Raw genomic sequence first — 27,656 nt, 5'->3', positions numbered from 1 at the left:
TGCAGGGGAGGAATGGCTACAAATTCCATTAATGCACAGAAGGATTTTGGTGTAGTAACTAACTAAATGTATCAGTTTGACACTTTACACTATGTATTCAGCTGCATTGGCTCACATTTTGAAAACAAGGCATGTAAAGATGAGTGTACTGGGGACTTGGCATACCAGAGACTGTAATACAGTACATATGCGCGTAATTATTAATTAAAATTAAAACTTTCTCTCATACTTTTTCCTCATCCTTTCAGTAGTACAAGATACTCAGTTACTGGCATCTTAGGTGACCTACAAATGGAAAAAATAGTTCGTGCTTTTTTTTGCATCTTTTAGATATATGAAGCCTAAACTTTTTTCTCTTATAGATCACAAAATATATATTAGATTCTGCAAACTAATCTACCTTACCCTTTGAGAATAAGTAAACTAGATTTTTGTAATAATGTTCCCTTGAAGTGCATTTGTAGCATTTTTATCCAGGTCTGCTTGTGTCTTCGAAGACCAACAACTTCAGTTTTGCTTAGTCACCTCTGACCTTGCTTTTGGCATAGAATGTGGAATGTAGACTTAATTAAAAATTCATTTCCAGCTCTAGGAACTTTCTTCAGAATTTGTCAGGAAGAGACTGGAACATTTTACGCAAGCTAAGTTCATCCTCTCCCAGAATAATAAAAGTGTTAAATAGTGAATAGATTGAAACTGCCATCTGATTTAGGCTATTTCATTAGTGGTTTTATTCTCTGTATTCAGATTTAGAATTATTAAATGGCAGGTAAATAGTCCAGGGTTGGGATAGAATTTGATAATACTAATGAAACAAAATTGGGCATGTTCTCCTATGATTCTGCATTTACCCTTAACTGTGTGTGCTTTCGTGCCAACTAATTTTAAGGGTTTAGTTAATCATGTAGCTGCTTTGATTCCTGATTGCCCTTTCAGCAACCGATATTTCTTGTCTTTTATACAGTACACCTGCAACATGCACCAGTAACATGGTTCACATTTAATGATGAGACGCAAGTTCTTGTACCTTTAAAATGTCAGATTGCCTTATTCTTTAATAGTATTCCAAAATAGATTATTAATTTGAAAAGTATGTATTTTGTCATCTTTTCAGATTTAAGTCTGCACATTTCCCCCTGTAATGTTTATGGATCTAGTAGAAGTGGATATTATAAATATCCAAAATGTATCATGGATGTCCCTATAATACTGGCAATATGACTTACTGAATTGGTGGATTGTTGATCCTAGCTTTAAATTAAGACATCTATATAGGCACCTCTTTTGTTTCTTGCCTGCATACTTGCACTGCTATGCTTTTGAAAGTTGCTGTTAGGGTGGTCTTAATTCAAATTGTATACCTGGAGAGGTTTTCGACCTGTGCTGTGACATGGAAAATGGTACTGTTTTATCTTGCCAACATTGCAGCTATTCTTATATCTGAACTGTTCTCATGCTCAGCCTCAGTTAATAAATCTGAATTGCCTAGACAGTCGGAACTTGGTCTTAGTAAAGCAGGTTAAGAAAGGGGATCTAATAAAAGAAGGGGTAAGCATGGGGAAAAAAATTGTTTCACGCTTCATCTGAAGCAAAAATCTAACAAAAATGGAGTATAAAGGGCTGGGCTGCACTGAAAACGGACATTTTACATAGCTGTGTGTCTCAGGCGTGTGAAAAATCGGCCCCCTGAGAGACGTGGCTATGCTGACCTAAATAACCCCTAAAGCAGACAGCACTACATCAATGGAAGAATTCTTCTGTCGACCTCGCTGCTGCCTGTTTGGGAGGTGGACTAATCGCAGTGATGGGAGAACTCTTCCCATTGCTGTAGTGAGTGTCTAAGCTAACATGCTGCAGCTGTGCCTCTGTAGCATTTTACGTGTGCGCATAGCCAAAAGGTAGTGTACAGAACTGCAATTTTTAATTAAACAGAGTCCTAATTTAAGACCGCAAAAAGCCCAGATATTGCCACCTCTTCTCCCAGGTTTGGGGTCCCAGTCAGCAAAGTTGGTTAGCAGTTGATTCAGTTGGACTGCTTGCATGTCTACAACTAAGCATGTACTTACATATTTTGCAATGTATCAAAGTGCTTTCTTTGAAGTAACCTCTCACTGCACTTACATATTTCTTGTCTTCAGGACTCCCTAGCAGAAGTTGAAGAGAAATATAAAAAGGCTATGGTGTCTAATGCTCAACTAGACAATGAGAAAACCAACTTCATGTACCAAGTCGATACTTTGAAGGATGCATTGTTAGAGTTAGAAGAACAGCTGGCAGAATCCAGGAGGCAATATGAAGAGAAAAGCAAAGTGAGTATGAACACTTCTTAAGAAGCTGAAAGTTTTTTGAAAAAATGTCTTCAGGGAAGAGACAGTACTTTTAAAAAAAAATGGGAGGGGGGAATGAATCAAGTATATAGAAATCTAGCCGTTGAATAGCACTCATTAGCAACTTGGCTGCCTTTTCTGCCTTTATCTGTAGGCACATGAATATGAGATTTAAATTCTATAAGTCAATATCCAGGATATGGTGACTTTTTCACATACAAGCTCATCAGTATAGCTTTATGTATTTCATTTGCATTTTGACTTAGAGAATATTCAAAAAGCCCCTCTGACTCCAGGAAATGTTATCCATAGCGACTTTTGAAGGCTTTCCCGTTTCCTCTGGGACCCAGTTACATACAAAGCTTAATTCAAAAGGCCATAGGAGAGTTATGTGAGAAGTACTTCTTAAACAAATTAAGGCATTCATGGGGTTAAATATTGAAAATATACTATTGACTTGAATTATTGTCTCCTCACTGAGGTGATGGAATGAGCCTCCTCACTGAGTTAACTTTCCTGAAAACTAGTTTTTCCTTATGGCTTATGTGGTAACTTCTCAGGAGCTAAATCTTTGACTCATGAGCTATTGGTTAGTGTGTCCTCCATCATGCATAACTCTTGGGAAACGGTTTGCTTTTAAAATTTCACAGTAAGATCTGGCCAAGTTGGAGTACTCTACCTTTTGGAACCTTTAGGTTCCATTTCTAGTCATTATCTCTGAGGTCAGCAGGGCTTGAGTGCTGTAAATGATGTGCACTCCTCCAGCCCCAAAACCCACACCACCCTGTTTATTATGGATCAGTGTCTAAATTGAACATTTGGTTTAAAATAACCCAGTCCCAATCTCAGATTTCCTTCATAAGAGACAAACAAGCTTAAAATTGAGATATTGATACTTACCCCTGTGTAAAGCACTTTGAGATCTGTGTATGAAAAGCTCTAGGTATTATTATTATGCATGACCAATAAATATTTCCTTGCCTCTCCAGGAATTTGAGCGGGAAAAGCATGCTCATAGCATATTGCAGTTTCAGTTCACGGAAATCAAGGAGACCCTGAAGCAAAGAGAAGAAATGCTCGAGGTAAGTAATTACTCCATCGTCTTTAATGTGATTGTCTGATTCATGTGTTCCAGACTAACAGTTAGAATATAGACGGCTTAGACAGAAATGGAGAATCTTAGTCCCTGCCCCAGATTTCTCATCTGGCGCAATACTGTAGGTTCAGTCTGTTAGCCCTGAAATGTTTAGGGCTGAGGAAAACAAAAATATTTCAGAAGTACTGTTTGGAGTTGGATATGTATGTTATGCTGTCTTTAATTTCCCAGAATAAGTTGTTATATGCTCCGGGCTCCTTCTTGTGGTGAGGCTGGAAGAAAGAGGACAATGGCATACAGGGCTGGTTCCAGGTACCAGCCTAGCAAGCAGCTGCTTGGGGCGGCCAACGGTGAGGGGTGGCACTTCCGGGTCTTCAGTGGCGGGTCCCTCACGCCCTCCTGGAGGGAAGGACCAGCCGCCGAATTGCCGCCAAAGACTGAAGCGGTAGTGGTAGAGCTGCAGATCACGATTGCGGCTTTTCTTTTCTTTTTGCTGGTTGGGGCAGTAAAAACCCTGGAACCGGCCCTGATGGCATAAAACTCCAGTAAGGATTCAGAGATTAAGATAGTTCCAGTAGACAGGTGTTTGTCGCCATACTAAAGGTGAGAGGTTGGCTATCCCTAGCTGGGTAGGTTTCAGGAGTTGCATTCATCTCTTTGAAGGAAAACAGATGGGTATGGGAGTGATGCATGTAGGTAGTTTGGTGTATTTTCTTAACACCTGATTTCATTGTTCTTTTCATCACTACAATCTTGAGTTTTTCTTCTGATTAACCCTTTACCTGCTTTCTGTCTCCTTGTGTGCCCCTGCCCCTCAGGAAATCCGACAGCTGCAACAGAAACAGGAGAGCTATATCAGGGAAATTTCTGATCTTCAGGAGACGATAGAGTGGAAAGACAAAAAAATAGGGGTAGGAATTGCACACAACTTCTGAAATTTTCTCAGTTTCACACTGAGCTTCTTTAGCAGACTCTGCACCTGCAAAACCTCATGAATTGAAATATTACCCTATACCGTGTGACCCACAGTCTGTCAAATAAACTCTGTACATAGAACTGTGGCTTTAACTTCAAAGATAAGGTCCAAGAAAATGCTCATCTTCTGACCAGGTTTGAAAATTCCCTGGACTTCACATAACATGGTGAAATGTGTGCACCCCATCATGGATATGTATAACCAAGAAAAGAGTACCCTTTAGTAAAATACTGGCTATTCATGATGTGGTTTCAATGCTGGATGGAATTGGTTTTCTGTTCAAAATTATTACCTTTACTCTTTTAAACCATAACTGCACTGTTGGAAAGGAGAAAGTGGGCTTGTTTGTAGCTCACTGGACTCTTGGGATGAAAATCATCTTTTTTTTTCCCCACCAGTATAAATGAAATGTTAACTCTCAGTGGCACTTCTAAAGAGAAATATGGTATAGTCAGTGGCAGATGAGATGTGAAAGACTCTTTTTTTTTTTTCTTGGGTGGACAAAAGAAATCTGGCAAGTCATTTGTCCATGATGTTGTCCAATGGCAATTTGAAACCCACAATTTAAAATGGTCAAAGTTTCACTACAGCTGAGAATTTTATAAATTGTACTGTATGGCATGCTGCACACTTGAGGTATACACACTATTTCCATGACAGACTGCAAAAGTTCCATGGACGCCACTGAGATCTGTCAGACCAGCTTTCATACACTTTCTTTAATGTATTTTGATTAAAAAAAACCACACTCGCACAAAAGTATTATAGGATATTCCAAGTCAAGAGTATAAAAATCTGTTCTTAGCTGCCTTATTGTATCTAGTTACTGAAAAATCTAATCCCAACACAGCGCAGGATATCAGGGATTTAATATTTATTATGAACTCCCCAAACTGAATGTTTGGATTAAGTCATATTTACTGTATTTACATTTTTTATGAATTTGTACACTTAGCCTTTAATCTGTTAATTTTCTCCTTTTCATGCATGTCAGTTCCATTAACTTCTGAATATCTGAAATCTGCTTATTCTTATTTCTAACTTGCGTTACATAGTCTCTTCTCCTTTCTTGTTGTCTCCTTGCCTTCTGTCTGTTTGCTCTGTGAACACTCAGGCGTTAGAGAGGCAGAAAGAGTTCTTTGATTCCATAAGGAGTGAGCGGGATGACCTCAGAGATGAGGTGGTTGTGCTGAAGGAACAACTGAAGGTATGCCGTAAGAACATAAAGCAATTAAGTAATCAGTTGCTGGTTTCTATTCTGGTGCACTGGACAGAAAAGCTGGTTCCAGCTATCTAGCACTGATGAACTGTATGTACATGTTGCTCTCGTTCATTTCAAGAATTGGCTGTTTACCTATCTCATCTGTGATAGCTGGCACTCCTAATATATTATAGTGAATATAGGTGAGGGGCCCAGGAACATTTCACATATTGGGCAACAGAGCTACTTTTAAAAGGTGATCAGAGCTGTTCTGTCAGAACTTTGAACTTGTTCATTGAGAACTGCACATTCTCATTGGTTTTGTGATGAAGCAACCACTGCTCAAAATATAAAGGGGCAAGAATGTTCAGCCAAGTATATTGTTTGAACACCAGACTTTAAAATGTTCCTTCCTTATCCACAGAAACACGGAATAATTCCAAACTTGGAAGTAGCCATCAATGGGGAGGCTTTAGATGGTTTCGATAATGAAGCACATTCAGATTCTACCAAGATTACTCCAGGAGCAACTCAGATCCTACAGACAGCTGGGGATGGGACACTAGGTAAGTGCTGACACTCCACTAGAGCAGTGATACTCAGACTATGGCTTGTGAGCCGCAAATGACTCTTTAATGTGTCTCCTGCGACTCTTTGCAGCACACGATATTAAAATGCTGGATGCTTTTACTGTAGTATTAACCAATTAAGTTATCAACTTGCACTGTTTAAATATGAATAGTACTATAGTAAATGAAACAATGACTTCACACTACTGTGGCTCTTTTAGATAATGTTGATTGCTAATTTGGCTCCTGAACCACTGAGGTCTGAGTATCACTGCACTGGACTTTTCCATCTGTTTAATCATAATTCATTCACTTTTTTTGCTTGGAGATTGAGCATTCATTACTTGGACAATTAACCAGTCACGCAGCTTTTTGAATCACCTCCTATGCCTTTTTTCTGCTTATTGATTATGGTTGCTTCACTTCAAGCATATCATGACATTTTTCCGTACTTGCAAAAATAGATTTTATTATATAGTCCCTTTATTCTGCACCCTGAGAAAATAAATGGTCATGACACAAGTATAAATACAAGATGAGTAGCAGCTTATTTAGCTTAATATTAAAATCTGAATTTAGGAATGTCCTCAACAATCCTACTGTTGCTTTGATTATTTTTTTCTAAGACAGTGAATTAAGCTGAGAGAGAACCAGAATAAGAGAATTTGAATTCATGTATGTAAATTTAGCATACAAATTCTGTAACTAATATATTATTTGAGAACATAAATGTCTGCTGAACAATAGTTCAGTGTGCTGTTGCAAGACATTTTCACATAGTAGTTCTAAATTCTTAATATCTAGTACTGTTAAGTATAAAGCAATTTATATTGCTGGAAATTTTGTAACAATTATATGCTCAGCAATGTGTACAGGAAGTATACATTATGTATGTGTGTCCTCAGACAAGGAGGAATCTGGTTGGCAAAGATTCTGACTTGGTGCAATTATATTGTATAGTCAGAATCTGAACTCATTAGCTGTTGAACTTCCCACTGTCTCATTAGCTCATGGAAGAGGAGGAAATACTGGATTTTTATTTCTAAATTGAAATACTAGCAAATCTCAACAGGCAGCCAACCATTTAACTAGAAGTGAGAGTTTTCTCAGATTTAGCTGTTGGCAGCTTTTTCTCATTTCATTGGGTGAAAACAATTTGAAACAACAAAAACAGGGTCTGAGAACATTTAAACGTTGTATCTAAAACGCTAGTCTGTTTTAACGTATTCTGATTCTATGGAAACAGGTACATCATAGGAACAAAAGCGAATACCTGACATTGAGTGCTGGTTAACACCTGCTTTTTTGCTCCTAAAGTGCTGCAAATTGGAAGAAAAGTTATAGCTTTAAACAATACTTGAAAGAAATATTGTCCCTTTTGGATGGATGTAGTGGCTGGAAGAAGGGTGAAGTAACTGAGCTTCAATCTTGTGGGTTATGTCTGATATCCGTGCATTCAAAAGATTTGCCTGCCAATCAGATCCCATCTTCCACAACACTCGTTATACCCCCCTTATTTATAAAATAGGGCCTGTTTTTTTGAGTCAATAGCTATAAAATATTGCTGAGTATTAGGTAAGTTACTTGGTTGTAATGCCATCAAACAAACACAGCTTGGCAATAATACAGTATAGAGCAATGTGAGGGTTAAAAATATGGTGAATACTTGTGGATCAGATAGCTTGTTCTTGTCAGCAGCAAAAAAAACCTCTATCTTTGTCTCATAATCTTAAATCTGCGAGTTTTGTTACATTACTATTAATAAACTGCACTGCTTGAAAAATGTTTCTCATGTATGAAAGCTGTACTTCATATGGCTTCAGCTAGAGAAATCTTTAACTTATCTGATGCCAGAATCAGATACAACTCTTGCTTTTGGGGAAGCGGGGGGTTCATTGATCAGAGAATTTACTAATTCAATTGCTGCTTTGCCTCACGTAATTGGCAAAAGCTGATCTTTTATTAACCGATTCTTTTAATTCATTTTCTCTTTTGGGTTTTAAGTGGGGAGGTAAGTGTTACATGTTTAACAAATTTAAGTAGTCACCCCTTGGTGTAGTCCCTTCAACTTTCTCAATGGTCTTTTAGGCAGAGCGAATGAAGTGGACATGAAAGATGAGATTTTGGAGGATGTGGGGAAAAGAGAAATCTTGCAGAATACTGAGCATGAGGAACACAAAGAGGAGTCTGAGGAGCGGGAAATTGTAAAGGAGTGTACGGAAATAAAGACATTGCATGCTGATGAAAATACAGAGGCAGAGAAAACCATGGAAGACAATGATGTCACATCAACAGTGATGTTAAGTAGTGGACGTGAGGAACAAATTCAAAGCCACACAGAACATGTTTCAGGAAATGTTTCTTCCACTGAAAATAGTGATGTAATTGAGTTGAGAAAGGAAACAGAATCAGGAGATGGTAGCATAGAAGCCCAACAGTCTGGTAGTAAGGAATCTGAACATAGTAGTGATTTAAATCACTTGACTAATGAGAATGGGGAAACAGGTACACTGCAAAGTCAGGGCACTGAGACTCCTCAGGGAATACCTACTGACTTAGACACAGAGCATGAATCTGAAAGAGTTGCACAAGAGCAGAAAGTAAAACAAGAGGATTTTACAGTTTGCCAGAGAGAAGGCAGTACTGAAATATTTCAGGAAGCTCTTGATTTTGTGGTTAGCAGCCATGCGTCAGCTTCTGATCAGTCAGGATCACCAGAAGGTGCAAGAGCAGGTACAGGTATTGAAGAATCACATGTGGAGGTTCACACTGAAAGTCTCTGTCAAGCAGAAGAAAGCACTGAAAATGAGGTTATGAGTAGTTTGGAGAAACAGCTTGATGAAGATGAAGGGTGCATAGACAGAACAATTAGTAAAGTAGGGAGTGGTAAAAATGAGAGTGATACAGCCGAAGAAGAAAATAAGACTGGAAATACAGTTCCGAGTCAGGGAAGGAAAGAAGTAGATTCTGTGGAAGAGGAGGGAGAAGCAGCATGTGAAAGTGAGGTCACACCAGATACAATTGTAAAGGAACAAAAACCAGATGAAACACATACTCTGTCCACTTTTTCAAAGAGCGATCTGCTATTAGCGGAAGAGGAAGGAAATATGCAAGATGAGGCAGAGAATGAGAAGGATATTATTGGGAGGGGACAAACAAAAGACATAGGAAAGATGGAAGAATTGACAGGCATTTTGGACATACAACCAGATTCTGAAAACAAAAAGGTGGAAGAGGAGGAACCTGTGGCATCCCTAGATGAAATTGCAGAGATAAAAGAGGGTGTATCGCATCAGACAGGGCAGGACCAAGATGTCATGAAAGAAAGTCAATCCCAAGAAACTATTTTAGTTCCTAGTCCCAGCGATCATGAAATTGAGGAGTCAAACACAGAAATGTGGGATGAATCTAGGAAAGGAAAGGAAAGTAGAAGTGAGTTGATGGAAGATGAGAGAACACAGGTAGAAACCCAAACAATTAAGTACAGTGAAGAAATAAAGAATAATCCAATACAAGAAAAAGATAAGACTGTAGAAAATGAAATGCAGAAAGTAGTTAAACAAGAGGAAGATGAATCTAGACAGGAATTGACTCAAGATGTCAGTGTAATTATTGAAGAGAAAGTTGATGATAAAGAGGCATCAGTGGAAAGTAGCAAGAAGCTGGATCTTCCAGACCAGCAGCATGATAGATTCGTTTCTGATGATAGTTCATTGCAGAAAATCACAAAACTATCACAGCAACTTAGTGAATCCCTTGAGGGCAACACAAAGGAAATGGAAGTTCAGAACACTGTGTTAGATGATGCATGTCAACTTAGCAGAAAAGAAAGGGATACAAAACAGATGGGAAATGGGAATGAGGAAGATGAAAATAAAGGAATAGAAGAGCAACATGAATTTCAAGAAGTTAAGAAACTAGAAGTTGATCCAGATAGTGAGGAAGATGCTGATAACCTCAAGACACAGAAAGCAGAGCTGGATGAGAAGCCTAATGAACAAGTTGAGGTGGAGGGTCAAGAGGAGGAAATAGTGGAAGATGATGGTAAAAAAAATGATTTTGATGACGAATTAGGGCAGATATTAAAAACTCCTGGAAAGCATGATGCTGAGAAAGTTAATACACAAACGTTGGAGGAAGTTAGGGAAAAGGAAATAGTCACAGAAACTGACAAAACAGAAAAAAGTGAAAAGGAGGAAACTCATCAAAGCAGAACACAGAGTGTAGAGAATGAGGGCATGGTTACTGAAGGCAATGCTAGTATCCAGCAGGAAAAAGAAAAGGAAGCTGAAGAAGCTGATCATTTGCAAACTGATGCATCTCAGTCTGCAGCTCCAGAAAAAGCATGTGATCTGGTGGAGGATGAAACTGAAAATGAAAAAGTGTTAGACAGCAATGATATGGAAAAAATAGCTGATGGATATTCATCAGAACAGGAGTTAGGAAACGTAGGCAACACTAGGGATGAAAGCAAAGAGGATATGCAAGCTAGTAGAAGGGGCAAGGGTAGATCTAAAGAAGATTGTATGATATCATGAGTTCAAAATCTAGGACCCAAATAAGTTACATACCATTCTATTGGTTTCAGTACAAAAATGCATTTTGCACAATAAATCAGACTTTAGAAATACTCTTTAAGTTTCTCTGTATGCAAGTCTCATAGTACAATGTCAATCTATATATATGGACATCCATCCAAGTTATTTACTGTGATATATGTTCACCAGAGATTAAACATGTAGATTTGTTTTTAATCTCTCAGGTTTCATATTTTATCACCAAAAGAACAAGCAGCACAAATGTACTGTTCAGGTTCACGTCTGGTTAAAATGCTTTGAAGGCAGATATCTCCTACCAAGAGACCTTAAATACTGCTCTTATTTTCTAGACTAGTTTTAAGCAAATTAGATGTTTTGAATGTACTTAAATACCTGCCATAGGTCTCTGTTAGGTACATTACGACTTCATGGTCACTATCATAAAGCAACTCTCAAGTATTACAGCACTGTAATAATATCCAAACTTCTTTGTGAATACCTAAAGATTCCGGAACCAAATATATATATATATATATATATAAACCCACTTCTTGTGTGATTTTAGTATGAACACATTCCAAAGCATGGTATATAAGATAAACACACGAAATGCCAAAATATTAGTTAGGTCACTGTGAATCTGCTTAGTCTGCACACTTTGAAAGAACAGTATAGAGTTTAAGAAATTAAACTTGTTAGTCTTCTGAAAGGAATAAGTGTATCCATGTTTACTTAATCTAGGCACTTTGCACCAGAATAAGCCTTCTACATCATGTCTCACATGTGCTTTTTTTATTTTTTTTTAGGATTGTTTTGGTACACACACAAGTACATTTTATTGCAGTTAATAGTATGATAAAATATCTATTTTTCTTAGAGGAAAGTTTGTTTAAATTGCATTTCCTTATTGCATTGTCTTTTTTGCAAAAATATGGTTATGAAAGAATGTTTTCTTATCTCAATATAAACTTTTTTTTTCCTTCCTCCTTGCCAGGATGAAGTCAATTTTGAATGTCTTAATCAGATAATTGGTATTGCTCTTTATGTACTAGTGCCCATATAGCCAAACCTGCCTTTTTGAAAATCTCTCTCAACAGCTAGATTGCTTGTGATAGCCTGAATATAAACAGTAGAGATGTATGTCTTTTATTTGCACGTTTTAAACCAGCTGGGAAGAAATGTGTTTTTTGCAAGAGAAAACATTCTTTTAAACTTGTTTTAAGCAATGAAATCGATGCAAACTCAAGGTTTTGGGTGGTCTATAGCAAGATATTGCTTGTATTGCTGTTACAAAATTAGTAGAGTGCAAATAGATTGAAAAGATTCAAGATGTATATCACAAATGTACTGAGCTGTATATAATTGAAATAAACTTATTTTATACTTTAAAATACCTGTCCAAAGCACTACTTGCAAACCTGCATAAAATTCAATCTAAACTGATAAGAGATTCTAAAAGCTTTTTTTTGTAAAAAGGCATTGCACAGTGGCCTCTCAAACACTTTATGTATTATAATTTCCCTAAATGTCTAACTTCTTTCTTATTGACAATTTTTCCTCCATGCTCATTATAAATAGTAGAATTAATGTGATATAATTCTGCTAAGAAACCTTGACCTCCACATCCCAGGAATTTAACATGATATTGCATGAGTCAGTAATTTTAAACCTACAGTGCCTTTTACATGGCTTCCTTTCTGACACTGTGATGGCAGCCTTGGTGCAGTTTCTGTGAAAATGCGCGATCCTTAAGTTGAGGACAATAAATGTTAATATTGGAATATAATTATTATAATATTAATCTGATGAACTGCTACAGGTCTTCAAAGCACCTCTTACTGTATAGCACAGTTAACTAGTATGAAGATTTTTTTCATTGCTTGAATCTCAAATGGAATATAAATAAATGTGCTAATTAGACTATGTCAATAATTAGGAAGTCATTTATAATTAGATATGTGTTAGAATGATGCCTAATCCACTGAAGCATATACCAGCACTTGGTATGTCTGAAGACAACTTGTTCATAAGGAGAAATGTAATTTAAATATTTCTGAGATAATTATGGGGAAGTTAGTTCTGGTTATTCAGCATGTGCACACCTGTAAGAATTTTTTAGAACATTAGTACAGGGCCAGGGAAACAGATACAATGATGACTCATTTAATGACTCGGTCATATTGTCTTCTGTTTTTCCAAACTTAGGCTCTGTCTACACTGGGTATTTGCCCTGATTTCAGCATTCAGTGCCCAGCCATCAATGTAGCAGAGTTTTACTGGTGCAGCTACCTCTGTGACTGGCCACCAATTGCTGAAATCAGGGCAAATACCCAGTGTAGAGAAGGCCTCTGAGTTCTTAGGTCATTTTCCGATGTGAATCTCCACTCATTTTTGTATGTATGCTTTGGGTTATGTGCACTGCATGAGTGTGGTTCCATGCAGGCAAATCATCTTGAAAAGAACCACAGATAATAGGGAAAAATGGTTATTTACCAGTCCTCCAAGATTACACAGATGGCACCCAGCAAAATGTGTACTGGTATATAGGAAACATGACTTCCCATGTAATAATGCCAAAGATTAGAAAGTATGCAACTGAAAATCAGATTCTTTGGTGTGATACTTCCATAGTACATAACAGCTCACGCTTATAGCTACAACTGCTTTTAGCTGTGGAGGTCCCCTGGTCAATCCCATATGATGGCAGCTGTCACAGATGGACAAAGTAATCGGATGGTTTAATTATAGTGGACTTGAATCATCCTTCAGTCAACAAAAGCACAAATTCGTGAAGGAAACTCATTGACTCTTTACAGACATGACATGAATTTCATTAGTTTCTTTTGCATGTGGGGCTATTAAGTGATGAGAGCTAGCCTTTGGGGCCCTCCAAAGCCAGTGGCCAACGACTCCAGTTTATCTGGGTATCTAGCAATGGCAGTGCTATTCTCAGCTTTCATATTAAAAAAAAAAAAAAAAGTTCCTAGTACTCGTCTGTCTAAAACTAGCCTTGAAAATTAGTCTCTGAAATTTTCCTAAAGATTCATGGTTTACTTGCAATCTACCACCACCACCTTTTAGCTGCCACGCTGGCCTTTTGTGTCCACGTATCCCATGGTTTGGGGATGGTCCCAATCCCAAATCAGTTGACAGGTCTGGCGGAGCAGTACTGCCCATGCTGCTACTGATGGCAGTAGGACTCCTGCAAGTTCTCCCACTTGGCTTCTTGCAACTCACCAGCTACACTGCTGGGCAGCCACAGCGACTTCTGGCCACAACTAGGATCGTTGAATAGCGTGAGACAAAGCATAGGTTAAATGTGGGATGGAAAGCAAAGGGCTCCTGTATCCATATCTCAGCTCTGGCACTCTCTATATAGCCTTTGTCAAGTCACAAACTCTGTTTTAGTTTTCACCATCAGCAAAACGGGATACGCTTTACCTGTAAAGTAGGAAACTAGCTACCACACATAAAAGGCACCGTAGAATTCAGTAGAATGGAGTTATAATCTTAGTGCCCCTCAGACATTCGGCTTGTTAGAAAACCGCAAAATTTCAAAATAAAAATATAGTGGGTTTGTGGATTTTTCTTCACAGACCCCAGTAAAAGCTCCTTTTCTGTGCGTGTGAGGAGGGGTGGAAAGGGGAGAACCTAAAGAACTCTTTTTACACACACACACACACACACACACACACACACACACACACACACACACACACACACACACACACACACACTTTTGTTTGTACCTAGAAGAACCATTTCACTTGCCCTCCCCCAAATCCTCACACCTGCACGAGATTCATGTGATTGAAGTAGTCAGGAGTCCATTATGTTGTGGTGAGTGATGAGAGAAACTGCTTTGCAAATGCCCCCCAAAATGCAAAGGGCAACTCTAAAAATAACTGACAATTGCTTCTATTCTGGACACTGCAGATATATTTCAAACACAAAAGGTATATGTTACCATACTGTAAATACTGTGGTAGTTGTGTAATAATTATATGTATATATTTGTGCATGGTTAATTTAGCTTCCAGAATTAAATGGACCATTTGGCAGGTGTCACTAACTTTAACATGGGACATTCTGCCCTAAATTAAATCTCATTCTTTAGCAGTTTGCTTTCTGGGTCTTCTTCTGATGTTTGGCTTCCAAACCTGTCTCCAGGTTGAAATACTTTTCCTTGCTCTTCTATTCTTTGGCTTTATTTCCATTTTTCCTCTATTTTTCTTCTTTAAGCAGGGTATTCTGCTCTCCACCTGCCTTTGCTTTTCAGCCACTGTATATGCACATGCATATGTGTTTCAAACCAAGTTACTTATTTTGCAGGACTTACCACAGCGTGTCGTATGTGGGTAGTCGTCCGTCCCTCCCTTCCTCTCCACCCCCACTTTCAGTTTCTTATCAGGAAAGTTTTGCTTTCCCAAGAATGTATACAAAATGTGGTTTCACATCAATGCCTGACTACCACAATGATGGGTGTTCTTGAAATTCCCTGTGTCCTGTCCATTCTTGGACAGTTCTGAGTTGCTGAATGCTTTCATACAGTAGACGTACAATGTTGCTGAACTGTCATGTTACTTATGATATGTGTGTTTGTTGTATAAGACACCACAGATAAAAAGGTGCAATTTCATAATCTTAGAATGACCTCTTTGTGATTATATGCACACCACAGTGACGAATTACTGCATTATCCCAAGTTACCGTTGTTAGTTGTAGATTTGCCATATATAGAGGCTTCCATTTAAAAATTCAACATTTTTTCATTTACTGGTATCTGCGATGCCACAGTTATTTCCTGTGTTAAGTGTCAACAAAGAAAAAGGGTAATAATGTAGTGAGGACCTTTTGCATATATAAGATCTAAAAAGCCCTACTGTCTTCATATTTTAAAAAATTCAAAACATACAGTTTAGGTCTCTTTACACAAATTATATCCTTAGGAATATATTCAGTAAAATCTATAACTGATTATGAGTTGTCAATTGCAAATTCTAAGAAATGCAAGAACTCTTTTTCCTGAATGAACTTCTAATGTTGGCAGTTAACTTAGTAGGTCAGATCCTGATGTGGTAATTGAGTATTCAGCACCTATAGGTTGGGCTCTATGTAGCTGACTGCCTATCTGTAAGGAGTGCTGTGGTGGTGTAGCTGCGTTGGTCACAGGATACTAGAGAGACAAGGTGGGAGAGGTAATATATTTTATTGGACCAACGTCTGTCCACTCTGTCTCTGTCTGTAGGGAGGACAAAGTAATATATATGCTCTACGGAATAAGTATAAAACAAAACACTGAGCAGCTTGTTGAAAGGAAAATTCTGTTGGTCAAATTCAGCTGCTCTAAAGGAATTCATTTTTCAATGTATTTTGTTCAGTATAAAGGTAAAATAAACTTGGTGGTAATGTAGCTCCATGGTTCATAAAATCACTTGTTGCATAAAACATATAGGCACCTGCTGAAATGTTTCCTTTTGCCTCAAAGGGAAGAGACTAGTGTTTGTTTACTCACTTCAATTTTCTTTTCTCAAAATTATCTATTTAATTCTGCAAAATAGTGTGTTCTTTTGTATTTGTATACGGATCCCTGTTGCTTCAAAATTCAGGTCTAACACAGCAAGTTGTCTAAGCCAACAATCTCCTATTTATATTCGACTAAAGGACTAAAATGGAGGGAACCACTTCACCAGACTTTTTCTTTTTTTTTAAATCACACAGGCAAATGTTTTACTAGAGATAACGAAAGAAAATGTTGTAGCCAAGCTACTTAGTTACAAAGATTTTAGTAAAGATTTTAAAATGTTAACGTGATTAGCAATGATTGCCGGTGTATATAATCTCTTGCTAATATTAAATTTTAAAGATTTGTGAGATTTTTTTGTGTTGCAGTTGTGTTTGACCCTAGAGTTCTTGCATGCTAACCTAAAGTAGAAGATTAGCCTGTTTGCATGCAGCTGGGTGCTGCTACTGAAGTGACAAGCATGCTCAGTGAGAATGACATAACTTCCTTTGGCTGAAACCCCTTCCCAGTCCTGTCTGTGACCTCATTTCCTGTGGTACGTGCATAACTACCTTCATCATTAGTTTCACTAACCTTCACAATTCTTTCTTTGGTTAAATACAGTATATACCCTGAAAAGTGTAAATCAGCACTGAGCTCTCTCTTTTCTCTTTCAGACAGACTGAAAAAACTCATTGGTGAACGAGAATCCTTGCTAGAACAGGTAATTAACATAGTTCAGTATTGCTGGATGCCTGGTAAAGTGACATGGTGAGGAGGACATTTACAAGAGAACAAAATACTCCTATAACATAAAGAGCATAGGTGATAATGCCCAACAAAGCACAGCAGCTGCTGCTGGAAATGCTGCTGCTATTGCTTCCCGTCCTGTGTTCACTGTTTTTATTCCACAGGAGCTGGGTTCAGCTTTGTGCACTGGAGATACATTTATGGGGATGGGTATAAGGCAGATTTCTGCCAAAAACAGTCATAGACGGGAAAGGAGACACTCTAAAACAATCTTCATAAAAAACGTCATCAGGACTTCAAACGGGGGATTTTTTCCTCCCACAATGGGCTAGTTGCATTTGTTACAGGGCTAACTGCTTTGTAGACCCCTCCTGGTATCTTCGAGGGTGCCCCATTCAGGTCTCTGGCCTCACACAGCCACCTTTCTTGGAGTGGAATCATGCTTTTCTCCTACTCAGACTAGCCTTGCACGGCAGTCCCCAAAGTGAACCATGATTATCTGCACAGGCAATTCTGTTCTCTCGGGAAGCAGTGATGGTGATAAACAGTGACCAGACACCATTCTTAAAGCAAAGTACTTAGAACAAAAACATTCCAGAGAAAACAGCCCTTTAAACAATACAGTCTGCATGCTGGCCTGTCTTTGCATAAGGCTTATCATTAAGACTATCACTTTGTCACAGATATTTTTATTAAAAGTCATGGGCAGGTAATAGGCAAAAAACAAAAAGATCACAGAAGCAGTGACCTGTCCTGGCTGGGAGCTGCAGGGATCCCAGTGGCTGGGAGGGGGTCCCCCCACTATCTTGCAGGGCTGGGAGCTGAGGTCGGGGTGTCCTGCTATGGGGGGGAAGGGGATCTGCTAGTGGCAGAGGCTGGGGGACTGGGGCGACCTCCCCCAGCCACTGAGCAGCTCTGGCATTTGGAAGTTGCAGGGGACCCCCACCCATGGCCACTGAGCAGCTCCCGGGTCCATCTGCCGCTGGTGACTGGGAACTGTGAGGCCCTGGCAGCTTTCAGCAGCTGAGCCGCTGCGGGGTGGAGGGGACCTCTGCCAGCGGTGGCAGCTGGGCATCTCACAGGTTGCAGCTGGTCAATTTCAGGGGGTCCCGCCACTCTGAGAAGCTGCAGGAGGATCCCTCACCGCCCACGGAGACTGGGCTGCTGCTGGACCCCCGCTGCCAGCAGCGGCTGGTCAGCTGTGGGGCCCCCAATGTCACAGAGGTCATTAGAAGTCACAGATTCTGTGACTTCCGGGACCTCCATGATATAATCTTAGCCTTCTGTGAATGTGGGGGAAGCCCTACTTCACATTCCCTCCATCTCCTTGGACAGCTGCTGACAATCTTTTTGTTTCACAACATACAGTTTAGGAGGAGAAATGCAATAGGAATATAATAGCTGGGTAAATGATAGTGAAATTATTGATGGTGAAACTATACATCATAAAATTCCAAGTTAGAGCACATATGCAGACCTTTAAAAGATGACTTGTTTCCTGATATATGGTAAATTCTTTGGCAGCATTAAAAATTCCTATGAGTTATTCTCTTGAGACCTTTGGGATTATGATTGTTCATCTGCATTAACTCATGTTGTAAAAAATCTGACTTTCTTTAAATTAATTTGCATGCAGAGTACAAACTGCATTACCAGTAACACTGTCCCCTCAATGTTACATACTAGTTCTACTCCAGAATCTACATCCTGTTTCCCAAATAACTTCCCATATTAAACAGTGCTGCAAAGGAACACGTAGGAGACAACTTTATGACAACATATATTGTGAGACATGATTTAAGTCTGATCATTCCTTCTGGCCAACTGAACTTTCATGGTGGGCAGTCTGGAGATTGATTTGGACAGCTCTCTATAAAGACACTGAAATTAATGAATTATTTTGGGACTTTCAGATTAAAATACTAAAAGGACAACTGGAAGAGAAGCAAAAGAATGACAAGATGGAGAATCTGCAGTCTGAAGATGAAGTTCTTGAGAATGGGACAGATATGCACATGATTGATCTGCAAAGTAAACTTAATTTCCATTTAAAGAGTATCAGAGGGGTAGCCGTGTTAGTCTGGATCTGTAAAAGCAGCAAAGAATCCTGTGGCACCTTATAGACTAACAGACGTTTTGCAGCATGAGCTTTCGTGGGTGAATACCCACTTCATCGGATGCAAGTAGTGGAAATTTTCACTACTTGCATCCGATGAAGTGGGTATTCACCCATGAAAGCTCATGCTGCAAAACGTCTGTTAGTCTATAAGGTGCCACAGGATTCTTAGCAGTTTACTCTTTAAATGCAGCAATGTGCAGTATATGGATAAAACAGTGCAAATATTGGTTTACAGTTGACTCTTGAATTCTGAGAGCCTCTCACTTACAGGCTATCTTGCCTATCCACTTGTTCAATTCATTCTTGTTATGCTGGGAGAATTTTCAGTGCAACAAGCAGTTAGATAAGATTCTACAGTAGGTGCAGGCGGGGGGTGTCTTTAATGTTTCAGTTTCCACTTTAAAGACTATGCTGCACAGAAACCTCCTTTGTATTATCAAGTAGGGCTGGGCGGGGGCTCTCTTCACACTACCAATTCTGCTCTTAGAATTGTCATGTGATGTGATCTGAATCGCTCCCTGCTCACAGGGATTGGAGCGTGTATGCGGACCAGCTTGCATGTATAGGGGAACTTTACAGAATATTTCATGCCAAAGCACAGAGCATGAGCCACCTGCCCACCAGCCAGCCCCACATAGTAACAATGCAACGTTTTAAAGCTCCAGCATTTTATGTGCTGGAGCCCTATCCAGATTGTTCCTACATTTCTGATAACAGATTTGTAATTTTTTTAGGAGATGCCAACAGACAGATCAGTGACCTCAAATTTAAACTTGCAAAGTCTGAACAAGAGATAACAACTTTGGAGCAGAATGTAAGTTTGCACATGAGAGAGAGTGATCAGCTAAGAAATATAGTTCCATGATAAACTAAGGGCTGGTCCACACTAAGAAGCGGGGTCGAACTAGGGTACGCAAATTCAGCTACGTGAATAGCGTAGCTGAATTCGAAGTACCCTAGTTCGAACTACTCACCCGTCCAGACGCCGCGGAATCGAAGTCCGCGGCTCCAAGGTCGACTCCGCCACCGCCGTTTGCAGTGGTGGAGTACCGGAGTCGACCGCGGCGCTTCCGGAATTCGAACTATCGCGTCCAAATTAGACGCGATAGTTCGAACTCCGAGAAGTCGAACTCACCGCGTCGACCCGGCTGGTAAGTGTAGACTAGCCCTTAGGCTCTGTCTTTACAGCCAGGCAGGTCAGACTGCGGGGGTGTGAATAACCATGCACACCAAAGTGCTGTAATTCCCCTGTCTGGACACTGCGGGCGCAAACAAAAAGGTTCCAGTTCTCACTAAGCTATGCTCCTGGGGGAATTCTGCACCCCCCCCCCCAAAAAATCTGCACGATATTTTAAAATTCTGTATATTTTATTTGTCAAAATGGCAATATAATCATGCCACATTCCGTTATTTTGGTAATCTATTTCAAAATGCCTACCTGTCGGCAAGCATGTCTGCAATACAGACAACAAAAGATTCCCCCAGGAGTAGAAATCCCTTCCACAACCCAGTTGGGCACCTCAGTCTGGGTGTGTCACACATGCCAGCTGTGCACATCTTGGGAGAAAATTCTGCTCCTATGGTCTTTTAGTTGATTCTTGTTTTTTCACCCTGCCCCCATAGGGGTACCATATAGAGGTTTCCAAATAGAGGATACTGCTGGGGGGTAGTGAGAGGTGGAGCTGGAGTGGGTACAGTTGGAAAGTGCTGGAGGTAGTATTTGGGGATGCTGGAGAGGTCTGTACTGGGAGAGGATATTTGGGGGGTGTTACAGGGGGCTGAGTGGGGCCTCCCGGCCCAGACACCCACACCCCCTCCCCACAGAACCCAGCTGCGGGGCCAGAAACCTGCACCTCCAGAGCCCAGGGATCCAGAGGGAAAAACAGCCTGATGCTGAGTCCTGGGCACATATGGAGTTGCCTGTACACTGCCTCCTTCCTTCAGGGCATGCTGGGAACTTCAGCTGCTGGGAACCCTCCAGCTCCCCCTTCCCTTGGCGGTGTTCTCTATTTGTGAGCTTGGGAGCCAGGCTCTGTGGGGTCCAGGAGCCTCTCTAGGCGGCCAGCAACTCTGCAGTGCAAATTCTAAGGGAAAAAATAAAATTGTGTGCAAATTCTGCATTGTGCAGTGGTGCAGAATTCCCCTAGGAATCCTGTTTGAAAAGGACTACATTAACGCGAACTATGAACCTTTCAGTTAGTACTCGCAGCATCCACATGGGGGAGATACAGTGCAACAGTTTGGTGTGCACTGCTATTCACACCTGTAGTCCAAACTCTGAGGCAGTGTAGGCAAGCCTTTAGTCTTGTTTGCTGTAACAAGCTTTGAAGAAAGGATTGTTAGGGATTCAGAGCTATCTCATTGTGTTCACACAGACTGGAAATACTTTCATTTACGTATAGGAAATATTATTCTGTAAATGTAGAGTTCAAAACAACAATCAACTTCAAGGATCTGTGTTAACACCATTTTGAAAATAGAAGAACACTTTAGGATGTGGTTATATCCAGATACCTGCAGTTCTTGACTGGCTGGAGGCAAATGGTGTGGAGTATGACAAATGGGTGTCACTGCTCATTATGCCTTTTGTCCTGCATAAGTCAGCAACACAGTTATTCTTCAGAGGAGAGAATGGCCCTACTTAGTCACTGGTTGTAGAGAAGTTTGCCCTGTTTAACTTTCAGTGTAGGTAAGTTAGGTTTTTTTAATACATTGAAACATTTCCCCATATTGTTGGTAGAATATTAGAGAAGAATACCAGTAACTGACACCTCTGTGGCATAGTTTTTCTCAGAACATGCCCTTCATTCTAATAAGAACACAGTGTAGACTCCCCACTTCACTGGGTTGCCAAAGGAAAGACAGGATTAGAAGTTATTTTACCTGTACACAGTTCTTAATGGTATACTTGCTTTTTAACCTTAGGTAATACGGTTGGAGGGTCAAGTAGCTCGATACAAATGCGCTGCTGAAAATGCTGAAAAAATAGAAGATGAACTGAAAGCTGAGAAACGCAAACTCCAAAGAGAGGTAATTTTCTGTTACATTCTAGATGAGTAAATTCAGTTTGAATTTAATCTACAGAAGATTAGCAGACACATCTCTGAAAGCTTTTTTTTTTACGATAGTTGCCACCGTTCTTGGGTTACTGCAAGGTAAATGGCTACTTTTGTATTGTTCCTGTTAGTTGTGCCGAAGGATTTGGCCAGAATCTTAGCACTCTTAGGTCTGGTTAATGCAAATGCAACTGTGACAACTCATGATAGCACACTTCCCTTGAACTGATTACTGTCAATGATTCTTAGGTAACGTCATCCTTAATGCCTAGCACCTTTCTCTGACTTGTATCAGACGTGGTGCTACTGACTAGACTAGACTTGGTGCTACTGACTAGACTGGAGCTCTCGTGTCAGGTCGTATCCTTCAGTACAGTTCTACTTCAATGACAAAGTGTCATTTGTAAGTGTCAAATCCAAATGTCCATTTGAGTCAGCATATGAGATATGATATGAGACTTGAATAATTGGTGTTTGTACTATAAAAACAGTTACAAGTGTTGGCATACATGTCCTTTAACTAATGTCATTAAGAATCAGTTCTCAATTACAGCTTCTGTTTTTGTACTTTCAAATCTTTGACCTTATTGGGATGTGTAAATGAGAAATTAGTGGGAAGCTGGGAATACTGGCATTTGGGGTATCAGAGGTTGCATTTCATTATTTAACCACAGTGACACAGAATCAACAATAAAGGACCTAGAAGATAGGCCACACAAGTAACTTTACATGTTTGGTGCTTAAAGTCAAGCACTTACACTGATTGACATTGCAGCTACTGAACTAGTCTTCCTTGCTTGTTGTTTTGATCAGGTCCCTCAATGGGCTCCCCACACATGATCACCTCAAATTTAGACATCTTGTCATCACATTCAAAGTTCCGTATAATTCTGCCCCTTCCTACTTTTCTTTTGTCAAGCTTCATATTGTCCACCCCTCCAGTCCATCTATACTCTAGCCCTTGTCTGCTCATTTGTCACTTTCTTACACAATAACCTCTGTTCCACCTTCATTGTGGCCCCTTTCTGCATGGTGCAACCTCATCCACAGTGCCCCGACTCTGTCGACATAAGGCCTTCTTAGGGTAGGTCTACACTTACCTGCCGGGTCGACGCATAGAGTTCGACTTCTCGGAGTTCGAACTATCGCGTCTAATCTAGACGCGATAGTTCGAACTCCGAACGCACTCCCGTCGACTCCGGAACTCCACCACCGCGAACGGTGGTGGCGGAGTCGACGGGGGAGCCGCGGACTTCGATCCCGCGGCGTCTGGACGGGTGAGTAGTTCGAACTAAGGTAGTTCGAGTTCAGCTATGCTATTCGCGTAGCTGAACTTGCGTACCTTAGTTCGACACCCGCCCCTAGTGTAGACCAGGCCTTAAAAGACCCATTTCCTCCATGCTGCCTATAATGAATCAATGACTTGTTCCTTTTCGCCAAAGCACTCTCTACCTGTCTGTTCTTATAGTGTGCGACCACTGGAGCAGAAACTATCCTTCATGAGTTTTTGGGAAGTTAGTGCTACCATAAATATATAGTAAGCAAATGTAATAATCTTCAGGCACCTAAGTAAATGGCCTGAATTTCAGAGGTGCTGAACACATACTATTCCTCTTGGAGTTCGCATTGACTTGAAAGAGAGTGAGGTTTGCTCAGCACCTCTGAAATTCAAGCTATTTAGCTTGTGTGACATTCCCCAGGGTAGAATATGAGAGTTGAACAGCAGTGTCTCCTTAACTCTACGCTGGGGTGCCTTTTACGCTGCTGTGCTGTCAGAACATCCACTCTTCGCCTGCTCACAGAGCCTTCAGCGTTCAAATTCACTCCCAGCTAAATACATGAGCACTCTGACCAGTCACTCATTAATACAGGGCGACACCCACAAATTCTTAGTCCCAGACTTTCCACCAAAAATGTGCATCTTGTACTATCCAGCACACTATTGAACAATGCAAGCTCATAGAAAGTCCATAATTTCATCAAAGGTAAAGGATAAGGGCTTATCCCAAAAACAGTTTCCCACGCACTTTAATCCAAACACACTGGGTAAGATAAAACAAGAAGCTAAATTTGTTAATTACAGAAAGATAGAATTTAAGTGATTACAAATGATAATGCATAAATGTTGGGATTTAGTTACAAAAGAAAATAAAAGAATAATAAGCAAGCTAAAACCTCACGTAAAAAGCTAACTGAACTTAAAAGCAAAGGTTTTGTCTCACCATACACTGTTGTCAATTTCACATGCTGGGTCTCTTTACAGCCTGGGACCCTTAGTTCAGTTCTTTGAGATTCATTAATGTCCTGATCAGAGAGATGGGAGAAGGAGAGGTGAACTCAAGCATTTTCCTCCCCCTTTATAACTTAATTTCTTATGCTAGAAATAGCCTTGCTAAGTCATGGTGACACAGTCTGTTGTGGACGTGAAGTTTGAAATGTTCCTGTGATTCAATGTAAATTGCTTATTCACATCTCCCCACTCCCCGTGGGAGAATGGCCGCATAAGTATCTGATGGTTTTTTAACACTTGGCTGGGGTCAGTGTCTTTCTCTGAAAAACTGGTTTGTGGGTGTTACTCAGAATTGCAACATATTTCAGTAGCAATTATACAGTAGAATCCCATAACTTCACATATAGTATTGCTACACATATTTCAATGGGATAATAATGTTCAGCAGATTATGATTTTTTCAAATGATACCTCACAAGTCATACTTCGTACAGAAGTTATCATAGTCTTGTAAAAGAGGTGACCTATAATAGTATAGACCACCACACTTGGATGGTCCGAATTTGAGGCATGTTAGTTTGGAAAAATGTCTTATGAATAAAATGCACTGTGTGGCTTTCAAAGTAATGGTGCAGGCAGTTACTTAATTTGTCAGAACTTGTCAAAAATCCATCAGGACCTTCTGCTTGTTCTTGTAATGAGGTGCAGCAATGTGGAAATCAGAATAGAATTAGTGTTGGTAAAACACCCAAGCCACATTCTTTGAGAAAGGAAAAACATTTCAAAAGCTAGTGATGGCTTTTCCTTTGCTTCTTCCTTTCAGCTTCGCTCAGCATTGGATAAAACTGAAGAGCTTGAAGTTAGCAATGGTCATCTAGTGAAACGGCTGGAGAAGATGAAGGCCAATCGAAGTGCTTTACTATCTCAGCAATAATAGCCAGCTTTCACTGAAAACTACTACTTGATGGAATGAGAACAACATTGGAGATGCTTGTCTTTTGCTGTTTGGGATGCTTTATCATCATGCCTTCTGAGAACAAAAAACCAACAACCCCAAACACATGCGCTCATTTGCTATATGCCACCAAATTGTGGTTCTCTCTACACAGATTCAATCCTGCAGCACTATATACATAGGAGTAGTTGATCCAAATGGCTGTGCCTGTAGATGCCTTTCCACACTGTATGTTTGGTACGTTTGCAGTACAGTACCTGTATACCATTTAACAAGCACACCGGGCATCGTGTTAGTTCTTCATCCCGAAAAGCACAGCAGCCATTTTTTGCCATTTAAAATGGTGTTCAAAATAAAGATTAAACTGGGACTTGAATTTTGTCTTGCTGAAATTTAGGGGGGAAGGAGGGGAGCTGTTATTTTGGACTTCTCATGGCAGAATCTTCAATTTAGTGACTACAGTAGTATATTCATAGTAGGCTGTTCATTAACAAAACACTGTGGAACCACAAGCCATTACAAAGCAAAACTCCTTCAGTGGAAACCATGGAAGATGATGGTCTTGGAAGCAAAAGTGACCTTAAATGACTTTGCCAATAAAACAAAGGTGTTTGGAAGGAATTTTGCACCAGTTCAATCATAAGACTATTTTATTTCAGGGTGAATAGGCAATAGCTTCACTGAATTACAGCTTTTTATGTGTATTATTTAATCCCTATATTTGGAATTGAAGTAAACTACTTCTTTTAAAGGATGTAATAATGTTGCATAAATAAAGCAGAGTAAGACCATGTTTTAAAAAAAGGTGGATTGCACTTACGTCATTTCACTACAGTTGTCAAAGCAATATCATTGGTTTAAACAAAATGTGTGAAGGGTTCTTCTGCATCAGAAATCACCTACCAGTACTTGAGCTGTTAGGAATCTCTGTGCTTCTACACAAGATCTACCAGTCTAATTTTTGATAAGTAGCTGAGAAATAAAGAAGCACTTTAGAATACATTGCTACATAGATTTTTCTACAAGTTCTGTAATTGCAAAACTGTTCCTTGGGTATTTTACAAAACAATTTTCCACCTGAAAAAGAAAACCTATCCAATTCAAATATCCCCGGCAGTTTTTACAATCTAGTGACTGTTAGCATTACAGCTCTGCTTCGTTAGAAAAGATTTATAATGTTGGATTCAAAGCAGTTATCTGAGAAATAAATCCCAGCAATTTGTCCCCGTTCCAGAGAAAGTTTGTAGTACATAAGGAATGCAGATGATTATTGTACAAAACTCTGTTCCAGATATAAGATTAGATATCTCTTCAACAGAAATAATTTTCCATGAATGCTGACTCTCCTAGACTCCCTTCACTTCTGTTGCTTGCCACGTACTAAGCCAAATTCAGGGTCAAGAGGCCAAATTTCTCCTTAACCTCAGCTTTAGGTTTCTGGTCCACATACTGTTCTTGCTTCTCCCTCCATATTTAGACGTTAGAATGCAGGACCCAGCTGTTGTCCACTAAAGGAAGTATTGCTGATCTCTGTGTTTAATTACCTTCGAAGATCAGATAAAAATGTGTTTCCCTGGCTAGAGGAGGAACACTCCTCGTTCCAGCTGAATGAATTCAGGCATCTGGCTTACCATCAGTGGGAAGGAGTAGATCAGTGGTTTGGAAGAGGGAGTTGGGATGAGGAGGCTTCTGTGGTCCTAGAAAAATCAGAGAAATGTAGGCCTGGAACGGCCCTCAAGATGCCATACCCCTGCACTGAGCAGGATTAAGTATACCTAGACCATAATTTCTTGCCCTTGTCAATCAGATATAGAGCTGTATAGTGGGTAAAAGGACTCCTTTAAATGAAATCTCCACCTCCAACTGGGCGTTTATGGAAAGACTCTTCAGATGCAGAGCCAGGTTTCTTGCTGAATACCTCAAACTAGATGTAGAAACCAGATTTGCAACTTTCTGTGACTTTTCTAATTTCTGGTGTATAGAGCCTCTAGTGTCTGCAAAATACAATGAAGTTTTTTATTAAAATAAACATGCCATAGTATTTTATTAAAGGATTAAGTTGTGTGGTTGATTGCTGCTTGGCATATCTTCTTGTGGTAGTGGTGAAAATACTGTCTTGTGGCAAAAATCAGGAGAAAAATCGGTAACAATAAGGGTTGGGCCAAAAAATGTAAACATACTTTGTTCATCAGGAAGTGCTGTGATTTTTTTTTTAAAGGAACTTTCATCTTGTATCCATGTGCATTAATCTCTTTATCACAGACAAGTCAAATGCAAATTTCATAACCTGGATGCTTATGCCTCTAAGAAATCTTTCAGTGTGTGATAAACTAGCT

The 27,656-nt window shown here is 39.8% G+C and overlaps 1 protein-coding gene across 17 annotated transcripts in view; it reads left to right on the top strand.

Moving 5' to 3' along the window:
- The window catches only part of LRRFIP1 (LRR binding FLII interacting protein 1), a 183,047-nt gene extending 155,703 nt beyond the window's left edge, over nucleotides 1-27,344 (top strand). For 9 of the 17 annotated variants that reach the window (XM_045032202.1, XM_045032198.1, XM_045032200.1 and 6 more), the window contains 6 exons: nucleotides 2,139-2,309; nucleotides 3,317-3,409; nucleotides 4,242-4,334; nucleotides 5,514-5,606; nucleotides 6,025-6,166; nucleotides 8,258-12,098. In XM_045032202.1, the coding sequence (XP_044888137.1) occupies nucleotides 2,139-2,309; nucleotides 3,317-3,409; nucleotides 4,242-4,334; nucleotides 5,514-5,606; nucleotides 6,025-6,166; nucleotides 8,258-10,707 (3,042 nt within the window). In that variant the 3' untranslated portion in view covers nucleotides 10,708-12,098. Of the gene's footprint in view, nucleotides 1-2,138; nucleotides 2,310-3,316; nucleotides 3,410-4,241; nucleotides 4,335-5,513; nucleotides 5,607-6,024; nucleotides 6,167-8,257; nucleotides 12,099-16,887; nucleotides 16,935-18,873; nucleotides 18,992-19,813; nucleotides 19,894-22,004; nucleotides 22,110-25,188 lie in introns of those variants that run through there. The other 8 variants (XM_045032206.1, XM_045032205.1, XM_045032203.1 and 5 more) reach the window with 3 other exon arrangements.
- The last annotated feature ends 312 nt before the right edge of the window (nucleotides 27,345-27,656 follow it).

The sequence above is a fragment of the Mauremys mutica genome, chromosome 10 (genome assembly GCF_020497125.1).
Source record: "Mauremys mutica isolate MM-2020 ecotype Southern chromosome 10, ASM2049712v1, whole genome shotgun sequence".
Taxonomy (NCBI): domain Eukaryota; kingdom Metazoa; phylum Chordata; order Testudines; family Geoemydidae; genus Mauremys; species Mauremys mutica.
The sequence above is the reverse complement of the archived record's forward strand: the minus strand, read 5'-3'. Positions and strand labels throughout refer to the sequence as shown.